Genomic DNA, 13,072 nt, shown 5'->3' with positions numbered 1-13,072 from the left:
AAACCAACTATTTGAAGAAAATGTTCGTTGCTGAAAACGAAGTTGATTTTAGTTGTTGTAAATTCTAAGAGAGAAGCAAAAAGTGTGCTGGATATTTGGATTAACTTGTTGGGGTCATTAATGTAGAGGTTGAGTGCAATATTGCAAGCTTCATTGGCGGGGACTTTAGCCATTAAGGCTTTCGAATTTAGATGTTCTAGTGTATATTTGAAATTGAATGCATCTTTAAAAAATGAACCTGCAGATGTTACATATGGTGTGAGAGCCCGGGCTATATATTTGCCAGTATTGTAGTTGAATGAATCATAAGTGAACAGTATAGGTCGTAGGGGGCAGTCCTGTTTGTGTGGTTTAGGAATGCCATAGAGTTGTGGTATGAGTGAATCAGTTTTACATAGATAAAAATAAAGATAATCAGTAATTATCTTTTTTTCATTAGTAATAAAGTTCTGTTTAGTTTTTTCGTGTGTGTTTGTTGGGTTGTTTGGGATGGCTTTTAATTTATTTTTATCGGAAAGGATGTAGTTCATTTTGTCGATGTATTCTGATTTAAAATACAGTTTTTGGGAACTTCGTGAAACCACATTTTGTTGTAGTTGCCTGTAATAAGTCTGTTGGTTCCAAGTCTTGCAACAGTATCCGGTCATGGGACCTCTTTGTTCCATACTGTATGTATGTATATATATCTGTGTCAGTGTAAACTACTTGTACCTGATGATGACAAAACCTTGTCGTAACATTGTACATTTGCTGTTATGATAAATTTATATTAAAGTTTTTCTTCATTACTCATTCAAGCTGTCTCCAAGCATTATTGGTCTCAAAGCGAGTTCCTCATCATCGATTAATTTATATTTATTTCCTAATTTTTTATGGTGGTTACGAGGTCGGTCAAATTTACCAAACCTTTACAGAGATTAATTACTGAAAATAACAGATAAAATATAAAAATTTTTCTTAAGAAACATTTGATAACTATCTGGACATTATAAATATTGTGCAACTGAAATTTCAAAATCTTCTGATGCATAAAACTATTTCTAATCTTAAAATGAATATTACTTTGCATGATAGATAGGCAACATGAGAAAAGAAAAAATAGACATGAGAAAAAACATTGCTTTATAAACCTTAAGACTTATATTTGATATTTTGTGTATGAAAGCATTGTAATGTTTACTAATAATCTGCCAAATTTCGTTAACATTCGTATATTAATTTAAAAGTTATACCGTACAAATATAAGCACAAAATGGTTACAGGGTTGGTCCCTGGGACTAAGCCCGTGCTGAAAGAGTTAAGAGGGTGATAAAACAATAAAATTAAGTAGAAAAAGATGTAAACTATTAACAGCCTTAAACTAATGAGTGTAAACAACTGTAGATTTCTATTACAATCTGCTGTCATTCTAGAAAGAAAATTTATAATTTAGTTATTTTGTACTTTTCTTTGATGTTTACAAGGTCAGTCACATCAAAGGAGTCTGTATATAGTTAGGGTAGAGAAAATAACAGATAAAATATAAAATTTTCCTTAACAAAAAATGTTTGTTATTTGTTTAGAAGGTTTTAGAGGTAACGCAAATGAAAGTTGGAAACTATAAGGTAAATAAAAATAATTTCAATCTCAACGTGAAAATTAAATTGCATTCGGATTAGTCAACACTTTTATTCCATGGAAAAATCTTTAGTAAAAATGCTTAACTAAAAAATCTTATTTTTATGAACAAAAGACTTGTAATGTTTACTAAAAGTTTGACAAATTTTGTGAAGATACACTTACCACATATAAAATTATAGTATGGATACCTTCATAGTTATTTGGTGGTTACAAAATTGATCAAAATGACTGTCTCATATGGAAAGAGTTAAACACTTTAAGCATTACTTCAGTTTCATAGACCAAATCAGCTTTTGATTTCCTTGTCACTTTATAATCTAATTAGATGGAGGTATGGGAATACAGTGACAATTAAGACCTGAACTATAAGTTTTAACTTTCTTCTGGACATACTGCAGCCTCAGATACTATTTATGGTCTGTATCTCTTGACATTCATTCATCTTAACATTGAGCATTTGATAACAAACATTTGATTATGTAGGAGTAATAAGCATTATGGTAAAGGATTAAGAAACTGGTTTGAACAAAACCAAGAGTGCAAGGTAAACAATATGTGAAAGCACTCCTCTCCTTTCAAGACCTGAAATAGTCCACAGGCAGCTATGAAGACTCTCCACACCATTCAGTTTTATATTCACTCTTTGACCTATATTTTATCCAGGTCTTCATTTCTCTATTGTTCTACACCATGTATCTTTTGGTCTTCCTCTGCATCTTCTTCCAAATGTCATCCAGCTATTTGCTTGTTTTGGCATTCTATTTTCCTTAATTCTTGGCATCTCTCTGTGTCTCTCCACTTATAAGACCAAACCCATCTGATCTACACAATTTTTATTACCCTTGTTATTACTCTCAAAATGTCCCAATCTAGACTGAATTTCCTGTAATCCTTTCTATGTTTCACAGCCATATAACAAAACCAAAAAAACCACTTTACTGAATAACTTAGCTTCATCTTAATAGATAAATCTGCATTATTCCACTGAACTTTCTAAAAACAACTCCTGCTTTTCCAAAACATGTCCATCAACACTAACTGTACTACCACAATATCTAAAAGGTCCCACATTCTCAATTACATCTCCACTTACAATAACCAAATCATTTGTCTTTAACCTCACTGTTTTTGTCTCATCAATGTTAACAGCTAAATCAACCACTGGCTGTTCAAATAGACAAAGAAAGTTACACACAAAAATATTCATATAGATTAAACATATTAACCCTCAAGCTACACGCAGGTATAATTGTACATGTTGTCATACCTTTTTTTTAGATACTTACATTAAAAATTTATTAAACTACTTTGTTATCATGGTATATGAATAAATTTGGCATCCAAATATAGTTAATTCTATCGAGATGGGTCTTCCTATGGTCATGGATCAAAGGCTATGTCATCACATTTGCAAACTTACATTAAAAATTTTATTGAACTACTATTTTATGAAAGTATATCAATAATTTTGGTACCAAATTGTAGATAATAATTCAACTTTTAGTATTATATATATTAGTTAATTTCTTAGTTTAAAAGTAAATATTATAAAAAAAATCTTAAATATTGATTTTTGTGTGTCATGTGGTATGTTGAATGCAGCATTGTTTCAGATTAGATGTTTATGATGTCCAAATACAAAATATATTGTTTCTTACAAATTAGGAACTCAGATTACTTATATTGACAAGCTAGAATATAAAATAAGAACCTCCTATCTTTTCTATTTGCTGATATATCACTATTAAGAATTCACTCAGCTCGTAATGATGAAAGTATCCATGAGAGTAATTGTACTATAATTTTTGATAATGTACACATCTTTATAAAATTTAGTAAATATTACAAGGATTTCACACACAAAATATCAGGATTTTAAATTTAGTATTAAAATTTTTTTGATTAAAGATTTGCTCATGAATTTTTTCTTTCAGAATGTTGACTATCCAACATAATTTTGATTTTAAGATTAAAAATACTTTATCTGAAAATTGTGAAGTTTCAATTGCGTAAACTCTATATCCTTCTAGATAATCATCAAACTTTTTTTTGATAAAACTTTATATTTAATCTGTTATTTTATCAATATTTACTTTATATGGTGTTGGTCGATTTGACCAACCTCGTAACTATCATAAAAATGAGGAAATAAATCTAAATTATCTTTGTTTTTGCTTTAGAATAACTGAAAATTGTAGCAGGAAACCACAAATGTTTATTCTAGATAGTTTAAATCTCCTAATAGCATATATCTATTTATGTTTATTAATTTTTGTTTTATTTACCTTTGAACCATGTCTGACAAGAAATACCTCGATAGAAGTTAAAAAATACACTGCGCACGTGCAGCTCGCATTACCATATCGAATAACAATGTAGAGGCTGCTGGTGCATACACCCCAAGAAGATTTTTATTATTTTTCTTTCATTATCTTACCTAACAAGTTTCTATTTTTATGATTTTAGTTACACTTTTATAATAGTAAATAGTGAAAACAAATGAAAAATAAAAAAACTTGTAATTAAATATCAAACATTTTTATTTTCAGTCAAGCTTTATATTTTATTTGTTATTTTCTTTACTGTAACATTATACTTGATTCTCCAGGTTGTAGGTAAGTAATCAAAAATAAAGGTTGCAAATATAAAATAAAATGTATAGTATTGTTAGTATTGATCACAAAATTTCAGAGTACTTATGGTCAGAATTTACATTTCTCACTTTTTTCACACTTATTTTTCTGCAGTTATTTTATTGCCAGGAGATGGCTTAGAAACTAGAAGAAACAAAATGAATTGTACTGTCTGTCCTTTTCAGTATGGACAGTAGAGTTCCAAAGTAAATCTCCTGAACTTCTTCTAATCTTTTTACACCTATTTCCTGTGTTTATTCTACTGCTAGCAGCTGAAGTAGAAACCTGACAAATATAAAGCATTGAACTTTCCCAAATTTTCCCTGCTTTGAAATCACAGTAGGATTTATCAACTTTTTGACAGTATAATGGTTACAACAACAATTGTCTAAAGTATTATAAAATGTTTATGTTATGACTTTGTAAAAAGTCTGGGCCGATCCAATAAGTCGATAAGTGGAAATATCCTATAGGAAATATTTGAGTTGCGGATTCGAGAACACATTGGGGTAGAATTTACCGGCTTCTTTACAGTACAGTGGTTGCAACAAGAATTGTCTAAAGTACTTTATAAAACTGTAAGAAAATATTTATGATATGGCTCTGTACAAAGTAATATCCAATCCAATAAACTTGGGTGGTCAGGATTTATGGACATATAGATGTGAAAGGGCTTATGAACATCCTGTTTCCTATTTTACCATGTTTAAACAGTAACAAATAAATATGAAGTTTTCAATATTTTGTAAGGTACAGTGAGGTTTCAGTTACCATATATTACATATATGTGTGTGTGTGTGTGTGTGTATATATGTATATATTATTACTATTTACAAATAAATATATAAATTATTTTTCTTAAAACATAGAAAAGTATATAAAAAATATTTGGAAAACAATGATCTCCACTACTTACAATGTTTTGAAGTTCTTTTTTTACACTTGTGAGTCATACCTGCTAACCTTTGTCATAAGCCTTGTCCAAATTCACATAATTTTTGTAGACTTTATATATGCATTTTTGAATATCAAAAAATTATAACTATACCAATACCACAATAATCTATTGTAATTTACCAGACTTCCTAACTATGCTGTATTTGGGTCTAAAAAAATTTAATTTATATTTGGAAAATAGCATTGATATTTCTAATTCTCTAACAATATAAGTATTTTGCTCATAAGTAAAATAGAAAGACTAACAGAATTATGTAGAGCAAATTTAGAGCTTTCAATTGGCTATAAACTTATAGGTATTGAAAAGCAGACATAGATAAACAAGTCTTTTCAAATGATAAAGTGGTTGGTGGAGCCAATATTGTGGATTCGATAAATATCATGATGTCTCAGAAGACAGAAAGGGTAAGAGGTTCTTATTTTATACTCTAGCTTGCCAATATCAGAAATTTGAGTTTATAGTTTGTATGAAACGACAGACGTTGTATTGTGGCCACCAGAAAATGTAATCTGACGAAACCCAAAAGATGATGTACCAGTTTGACACACAAAAATTGATATTTAGCAATTGTTTATGTATATTTACTTTTAAATTAGAAAAGTAACTACAATTTGATACCAAGTTTATTGACATACATTCATAAAATAGTAGTTCAATAGAATTTTGAATGTAAGTCTTCAATGTGATGGAATGCCCTCTGACCCCTAGCTACCTTTTTCGATAGGGTTAATCTTATTTGTTTACAGAGCCATGAACTAGAAAATCAGACATATTTGTCATGCTCACCTGTCACATCCTCTTTTTCATAGATTGCCAAATAGCTCTCTGACATTTTATACTATATTATTTATAACCAATAGAGAACAAAAGTTTTAAACTATCAAATGATGCAATATATTACATTGTTTATGTATAACTAATTGTTAATCTCACCTTATGTTCTAAGAGTTTTCTTACAGGATTCATATTGACAAGTTTAGCTGAATTTTTGATGTATATTAGTTATAGAATGCTTTTTGCTTATTAGTATTCTGTGTCCTTAGGTGCATTATTTAATGAAATAAAAAAAATTTAGTGTAGTAGTAGTAGTACCATTAGTATAAAAAGTAGGTTAAAGTTTCATCAACAGTCAATAGCAAAAAACAAGAGTTCAAAGTAGGTACTGTATTTCTTGTGTATTCTTTATTTATCATTATAAAAGTAACTAAAACGTAAAAATTAGGAACTTATTAGGTTAGATTGCATAAGATAATGAAACATAATAACAACACAAATTATTCACAAAGTATGCGTATTCTTGTGAGCAGCTCGTGCATTGCACATTTCAATATGGTAATGTTAGCTACACATTCACAAAATTTACACATTTACAACTTGTGTGGCAGGATTGTTAGTTAGACATGTTTCAAAGGGCAATAAAACAATAAAATTAAGTATAAACAATTGTGGTTTTCTGTTACAACTTGTTGTCATTCTATAAAGAAAAATGGACCAATTTAGATTTCATAATTTTTTAGGTGGTTACAAGGTCGGTCAAATTGACCGATTCCATATAGAGTAAAGGCAGAAAAAATAATGCCTACAATATAAAGTATTTCTGAAAAGAAAAAACATTTGATATTTATTTTGGAGGTTTCAGAGATTAAGTACAGGAAATTTTAAAATTTTCAGAAGAAGAAAAAGTATTTTTCATCTTAAAATGAAAATTACTTTCACTTGGAGCAGTCAACACTCACTCTATATATCCAAAGGCAAATTTTTAATAAAAAATACCCCAATTCTGATTTTTTTGTCTACAAGAGGTTTGTAATGTTTACTAAAAGCTAGAAAAATTTCATGAAGATACATAATACAGCTTAAAAATAATAGTATGGAAACTCTGATGGTCACTTTGGCGTCACATGATTGGCGTAATCCAACAAGTCTGTAGTGAGAGGGTTAAACTGTCTAAATATTTAAAACAAAATTTCCTGAGTACTCAAACACAACAAACAGTTTGCTAAAAATGATACAAAAAAATCAGGTTCTACAAAACATGATGCAAGTTTCCATGACTAAAGAAGTAAAAAAACTGCTCAAGGATTTGGATTTATTTTTTAACCCTATGACTACTAATTGTTTAGTAGGTAACATCGCTCACTTCATATTTCATTCCAAAAATAAAACTAGTGGACGAAATTGTTTAACATTTAACAATAATGTTCCTAAAAGTATGTAGTTTCAGATAAATAAAACATATAACTTCGATTTTTTTTCTACTATTTCTAATAAAAAATTCGTTATTTAATGTAGTTATTTGCATAAACACTTTAAATAGCTCACCTGCAATGTGATTTATATGTGAAGTATAAAAATACTGTTTATCTTACATTTCATTTGTATAATCTCTAGAACCTCATAAATGAATATCAAGTTTTTTAACAGTAAATACTTATATTTTATTTTCCATTTTCTCTACTATATCACTAACTATATCTATTATAATCAACATACAGTGCAATGAAATGTTTAAAATTAACAAATGGAAATATGTACACACCTTTCAACTCTTCGTAATTTCAAGTCCATCTTTTCACTCAATAGTCTATTTTTAATTTTCCTTTCAAATTCTTTGTCTATTATTATTTATGCCTATAATCTAACTGATGCCAACAGGACTTTAGAAGGATATTTCGGGACAAGTTGCTGAAACAAGATGGCACTTATACACGCCATCTTGTTTATTACCTTTAAAAATCCAGATGAAAAGTTAAACTTATAAAAATCATTAAAGTGTTCAAGTATGATTTTTAAAAGAAACATAGTACATAATTAACTAAAATATAAAAGTAAGACCTAAATAAAGTTTAACTGTCTTTCTAACTAGAGTATATTTAGGTAAGAAACCACTGTATGTACTATAGTCGATCAAGCAGACAACAACGGAAATAGCTGTTACATGTACACAGTGAGGAAAACTGTTTGCCAATTTCAAATTAACGATGTTAGAGTATAGTGTAAACTGAGCTCTTTCTAGCGACTATATACATGTATGTTGTAGATCTATCTCAAGGCAAAGTATAGAAGGTGGCGTGGCAACTGTTAAGGGTTAGAAAACTGACATATCTGTTTCCCAAACAGACCACTTTGCAGACTTTAATCTCATGTGACAATTAGGTCCAACATATGTAGTTAGTGTGTAGAAATGACTGTACATGCCAATTTGTGTCTAAGAGACAAACAGTGATAAAATCAAGATTTTCAAAGTTTGTGGATCATGTGACATGAAAACTGCAGTTTAAGTATTTTTTAAATGTTTCCTTTGAAACAAAGTAATTAAAACTTAGATAACATGAAAATTCAAATTATACATACAATATAATGTTAATTTCATTTTCGTATATTGATGGTAAAGTGGTTTAATTAAATTTTGAATGTAATGCAGTACCAAACACAGAATGGAATATAAAAATGGGGCCATAGGGTTAAATAGTCTTTAGGATTTATATAAGCAGATGTAGCAAGTTCAGATAAACACTACTTTTTTTGAAGGACTGTTAAGCACAGAAAATGTCTTTATAATGAATTATAAAGGATTTATTAGTAACCCAAAAATGATTTTCTTCTCAGACTCTTCAGTTTATATTTAGGTTGAACAAAAGGAAATGAGAACTTAGAGATATGATTAATTTGTTCAAGGATTTGTTACTTTTAAGGCTGAAGAATGATCTCAACTCACTAATCCAGATATTTTAAAACAAGGTGAATGATTATGACAGAAGTCTCTTAAATTAGTGATGAAATGCTTAATGTGATAAGTTCCCATGTTAATTGGAAGGAAGAAAGTTTTTTCTGAATCTTTCACTTTGGATAATTTTCCAGTCTTACTGTATTAAGAATATTTTTTCATCTGTGTCGTTTTTCCATAACACAATAGAAAATTACCTGACTTTAAAGTACTTTTTCCTGAATAAAATGAGACTAAAGAATACCCATAACTTAATATTTCTAATTTTAACCAGGAATGAGTGAGAATGCAACTTTTAATGCACACACACACACACACATATATATATGTATATATAACAAAAGAGGAGCATGGCTGTGGATTCATCTTGTGATCATGAGAAAAATAAAGAAGATTTACACTTACAGAATATCCTTAGACCATAAACATCTAAATGATAACATACTGACCTTAATTCTTCTTTTGATCTTGAAAAGTGACATAGGTAATTTTATTTCTCTGTAATAATCTGGATAGATTCTGAAAAATAACACAATTAGAAAAGCCTGCAGGAGTAAGTTTATCATAAAGAAATGGAAAATATTTCTTCCATTAAATTTAAAACAAACATTTTTGTGTGTACTATAATTGTTTTTCCATTTTTAAACTTCATAAACTTGAAAAGTGTAATAAAAAATTAAATCACATCTGTAAACTTCTACATTGATATGTTAATATACATTTGCACCTGGGTTTGTGACTTGAGCATTTAGGAATTCAACTATTCTTCCCAGTGTGTTGTTGTGGGAAAATTTTTTTTCACATCAAACAAAATTGTCAATTATTTGTAAGACCACATGGTATCATGACTATGGCAATGAATCAGTTGAAATCTAGGCTTTCTATTGGTTATAAATTAAATGGGAGTCAGCCTCACGAAAAATCTATTGGCAAATTGTAAATTAGATCATGTCAGAGGTAGGCTCTTTAGCCCCATAATAAAAATATAGAATATCAATAATGAAATTACAGAATATGTTTTATGTTACATTTCATAGTTTTCTAGGGGTGGACAAATAAATTCAGAAGAGATGTCTCAAGAACAAATATCCAAATTCTCACAGTACGGAAAGTTGAGTTTGTTTTTCAATATTTCCTTATACAATTAAGAACTTAAAACTTATATAATATTAAAATTTGATTTATTACCTATGGTTTGTTTGTATACTTTGATAATTAAGTAGTTTAATTAAATTTTGAATGTAACTCACTAAAAGGTCGTGACATTCACAGTTTGACCTGCCTGCATACTAAGGGTTAATCCCACACACGCCTACTTAATGTGCAATCAGTCACGTTCTCTTCTAGACCATGGGAGTCACTAGTTTCCCATATTTCTTGCTATTGCCGATTTTCAAGGTGAGATTCACTTATCGGCTGAAGTACGAACTCAAAACTACCAACTCAAACATTTATAATTCTGTGAAAAGCAAACCTGAAATACCAGAGGAGGTGTTCAGTCAAAACTCCAAAGATGGGAAATGTGATAACAGATGTTATTCTCAAAATATGATACACTATAAACCAATACCGGTACTGACTGCAAACCCTAATTTGCACACAGAGCAACAAGTCCCCCATCCCTTTCTGACTAAACCTCATGTACCACCAGCTCAAATGAAATAGCACATAAAGAAATCACAGTAACCTTAACAGTCAAAATGTTATATCATGTTTCCTAAAATCACTTCTTTTAATTTTAGTGTAGAATTATTTAAACTTTCAATATATGTTAAATTAAGATTTATAGTTACTTTTTTTGAATATTTTATTCATAGTGTGAATTGTTTTTAGCTCAAAATTTATACAATTCACTCAATGTGAAGAAATTTTCGTATCCTGAAAACTAAAAACGTTTGTTCTGTTATCTTCCAAAAATTCCTTAGTGTAGACTTTCTAGCATCATATAGCTAATGACAGAATGCTCTGTACGATTGTATCAATGCTATAGTTTATTTACAACATTTATTATATGCATAATTATAAACCAACTGAACCTGCTTTCAGTTACTCTTAGATTCTAATAGTAATGACTGCGCTGCATGCTTTGTGTTTCAAGACAATACTTATATGCAAATCTGTTTGTTTTGAAGCACACTTTAATATAAGTACAGACACAAGGAAGTTACGCTTAAAGATGTAGAAGTACAGTGCAAAGCAAAATATAAAATAGTGAAATAAGGAAAATTTATATCTGTCAAAACAACCAGATTTAGTATGAACATATACAGATTAGAAGATCTTAAAATTACAGAACAAACTACTTTTCTAATGTTACACCAACCTTCTTGGTGGCAGCTTCATGAACGGCTCCGACAGAACAACACCCTGTGGGCTCTGGTAGGTTTTAACAGTTTCATACAGTTGCCACTGAGGGTTGTTGTCTGCATCTTCTGGACCAGAGTCATTTCCTTCATCAACACCATCAATTCCATCTTCACCATCTCCTCCACCAACTGAACTGGCACGGTCATCCATGTCAGATTCATACTGTAAAGCCGCAGTGATTGCTGACCATTTTTGTCCAGCTGGCATTCTTCTGGCCCTTTGAAGAGATCAATATGCATTTTTAATTTATTTATCCTAGATTACCTGTTTGACTATTACATTCATAAAATACACAGCCTACCAATAAGTAAACAGACACCCACTTCAGAAATAATGCCATCTTATCAAATAAACAAAAACGAAACAAATCATATAAGATTACCATTAGTATTTAGTGGATCTGCTCTTTGCAATATTTAAGGCAGAAATAGTAACACATCATATTTAAAAGTTTTGAAATCTGGACCTGTTACATTGAACCCTCACTATCAGTCTAGTACTTTGACATGCTCCTAGCAACTGATTCTTTGGGGCATTTTCACTGGCAATAAGCAGGGATGGACCACAAATGCTCAACAAAGTTCACATGAGAGTAGTTATGCCCCAACTTTTGATTTATTTTGTGATACGTGTAACAGCAGTGACCGTCTCTTCACATACCATTAGCTGCCCAAATGGCACCATATTTGTCATGGCTTGTAATTGGTTGAATGAAAGTTCTTAGTTTCCAAACAGATGCATCCACTGTCTGAAAATTGTACAAGTATGGACTTGTCTGAAAATATTACAGTGTCCTAAAAATTTAGTGTGCCACAATGGTAAAGTAGCTTTCATGTCAACAACATTGGGCCTCACAGATGCTATTACACCTGTTGAAGATAACCTCTGATGGTACTGGTGCTCACTTGCATCTGTTATGCAACAATAGCAGCTGTTTGACTTGTGCTACTCTCCCCACAGCTTAGAGTCTGTTGTTTGCTGAAGTTACTGAACTGTATTGTCTCTCTATTCACTGTTGACAGTGGTACTGCAAATGACCTACAATGTCTCATTCACTTTGACCATCCTCCCATCATCCAACAATGAGATCTCATGAAAATACAGTTGATTCCAAATATCTTTTTCTCTGTGGTATGGCTGTTTACATTCAGTGATCTTAACCAAGCTATATCTGTCAGGACCAGCTCACTTTAATATTTTTTTAGCCAAACTTTCAGCCAACACATTTCTTTTAGCCATACTTGTATATTCATAGCCACAAGATATACCCATCTATATCTTTCTTTTCCCAATAGTAAATATATTATTCTCTCTCCCCCTCCAAATACCAGTCACAAAAGAATAAACTTTTCTTTATTGTATATCAGCCATTGTATTTAGAGTTGTTGTTGTCTTAGTGCAAAGCTATAAAATGGGTCATCACTTTGTCCACCACGAGGAATCTAGCCTCAGATTTTAGCAATGTAAGTCTATTAACTCTTCCAACACGAGGGTCGGTCAATTTGACCGAGTCACGTGACTTTTTGTACTCGTTTAAAGTTCATATAAATTTAATACTTATAACTCTCTCTCTATATTAGGTATATCTTCACAAAATTTGGCAGTCTTTCATTTAATATTACAAGTCCTTCATATACAAAAAGTCATATTTCTTAGTGAAGTATTTCTAATAAGTTATAAATCACTCAGGGAAAGTGCAGCTCACATTACGCTATCAAATTACATTACCCATGAGCTGCTTGCGTGTGTGCTTTGTGAACCATATTA

General features: G+C 30.4%; 1 protein-coding gene across 1 annotated transcript in view; it reads right to left on the bottom strand.

Moving 5' to 3' along the window:
• Positions 1-13,072, bottom strand: part of LOC106460760 (protein polybromo-1-like) — a 171,348-nt gene that overhangs the window by 118,744 nt on the left and 39,532 nt on the right. The window contains 2 exon segments of the mRNA XM_022387753.1: positions 9,388-9,457; positions 11,262-11,522. Coding sequence (XP_022243461.1) covers positions 9,388-9,457; positions 11,262-11,522 — 331 coding nt within the window.

The sequence above is a fragment of the Limulus polyphemus genome, unplaced genomic scaffold, assembly GCF_000517525.1.
Source record: "Limulus polyphemus unplaced genomic scaffold, Limulus_polyphemus-2.1.2 Scaffold35, whole genome shotgun sequence".
Taxonomy (NCBI): Eukaryota; Metazoa; Arthropoda; class Merostomata; order Xiphosura; family Limulidae; genus Limulus; species Limulus polyphemus.
This window is presented reverse-complemented; position numbering and strand designations above follow the sequence as displayed.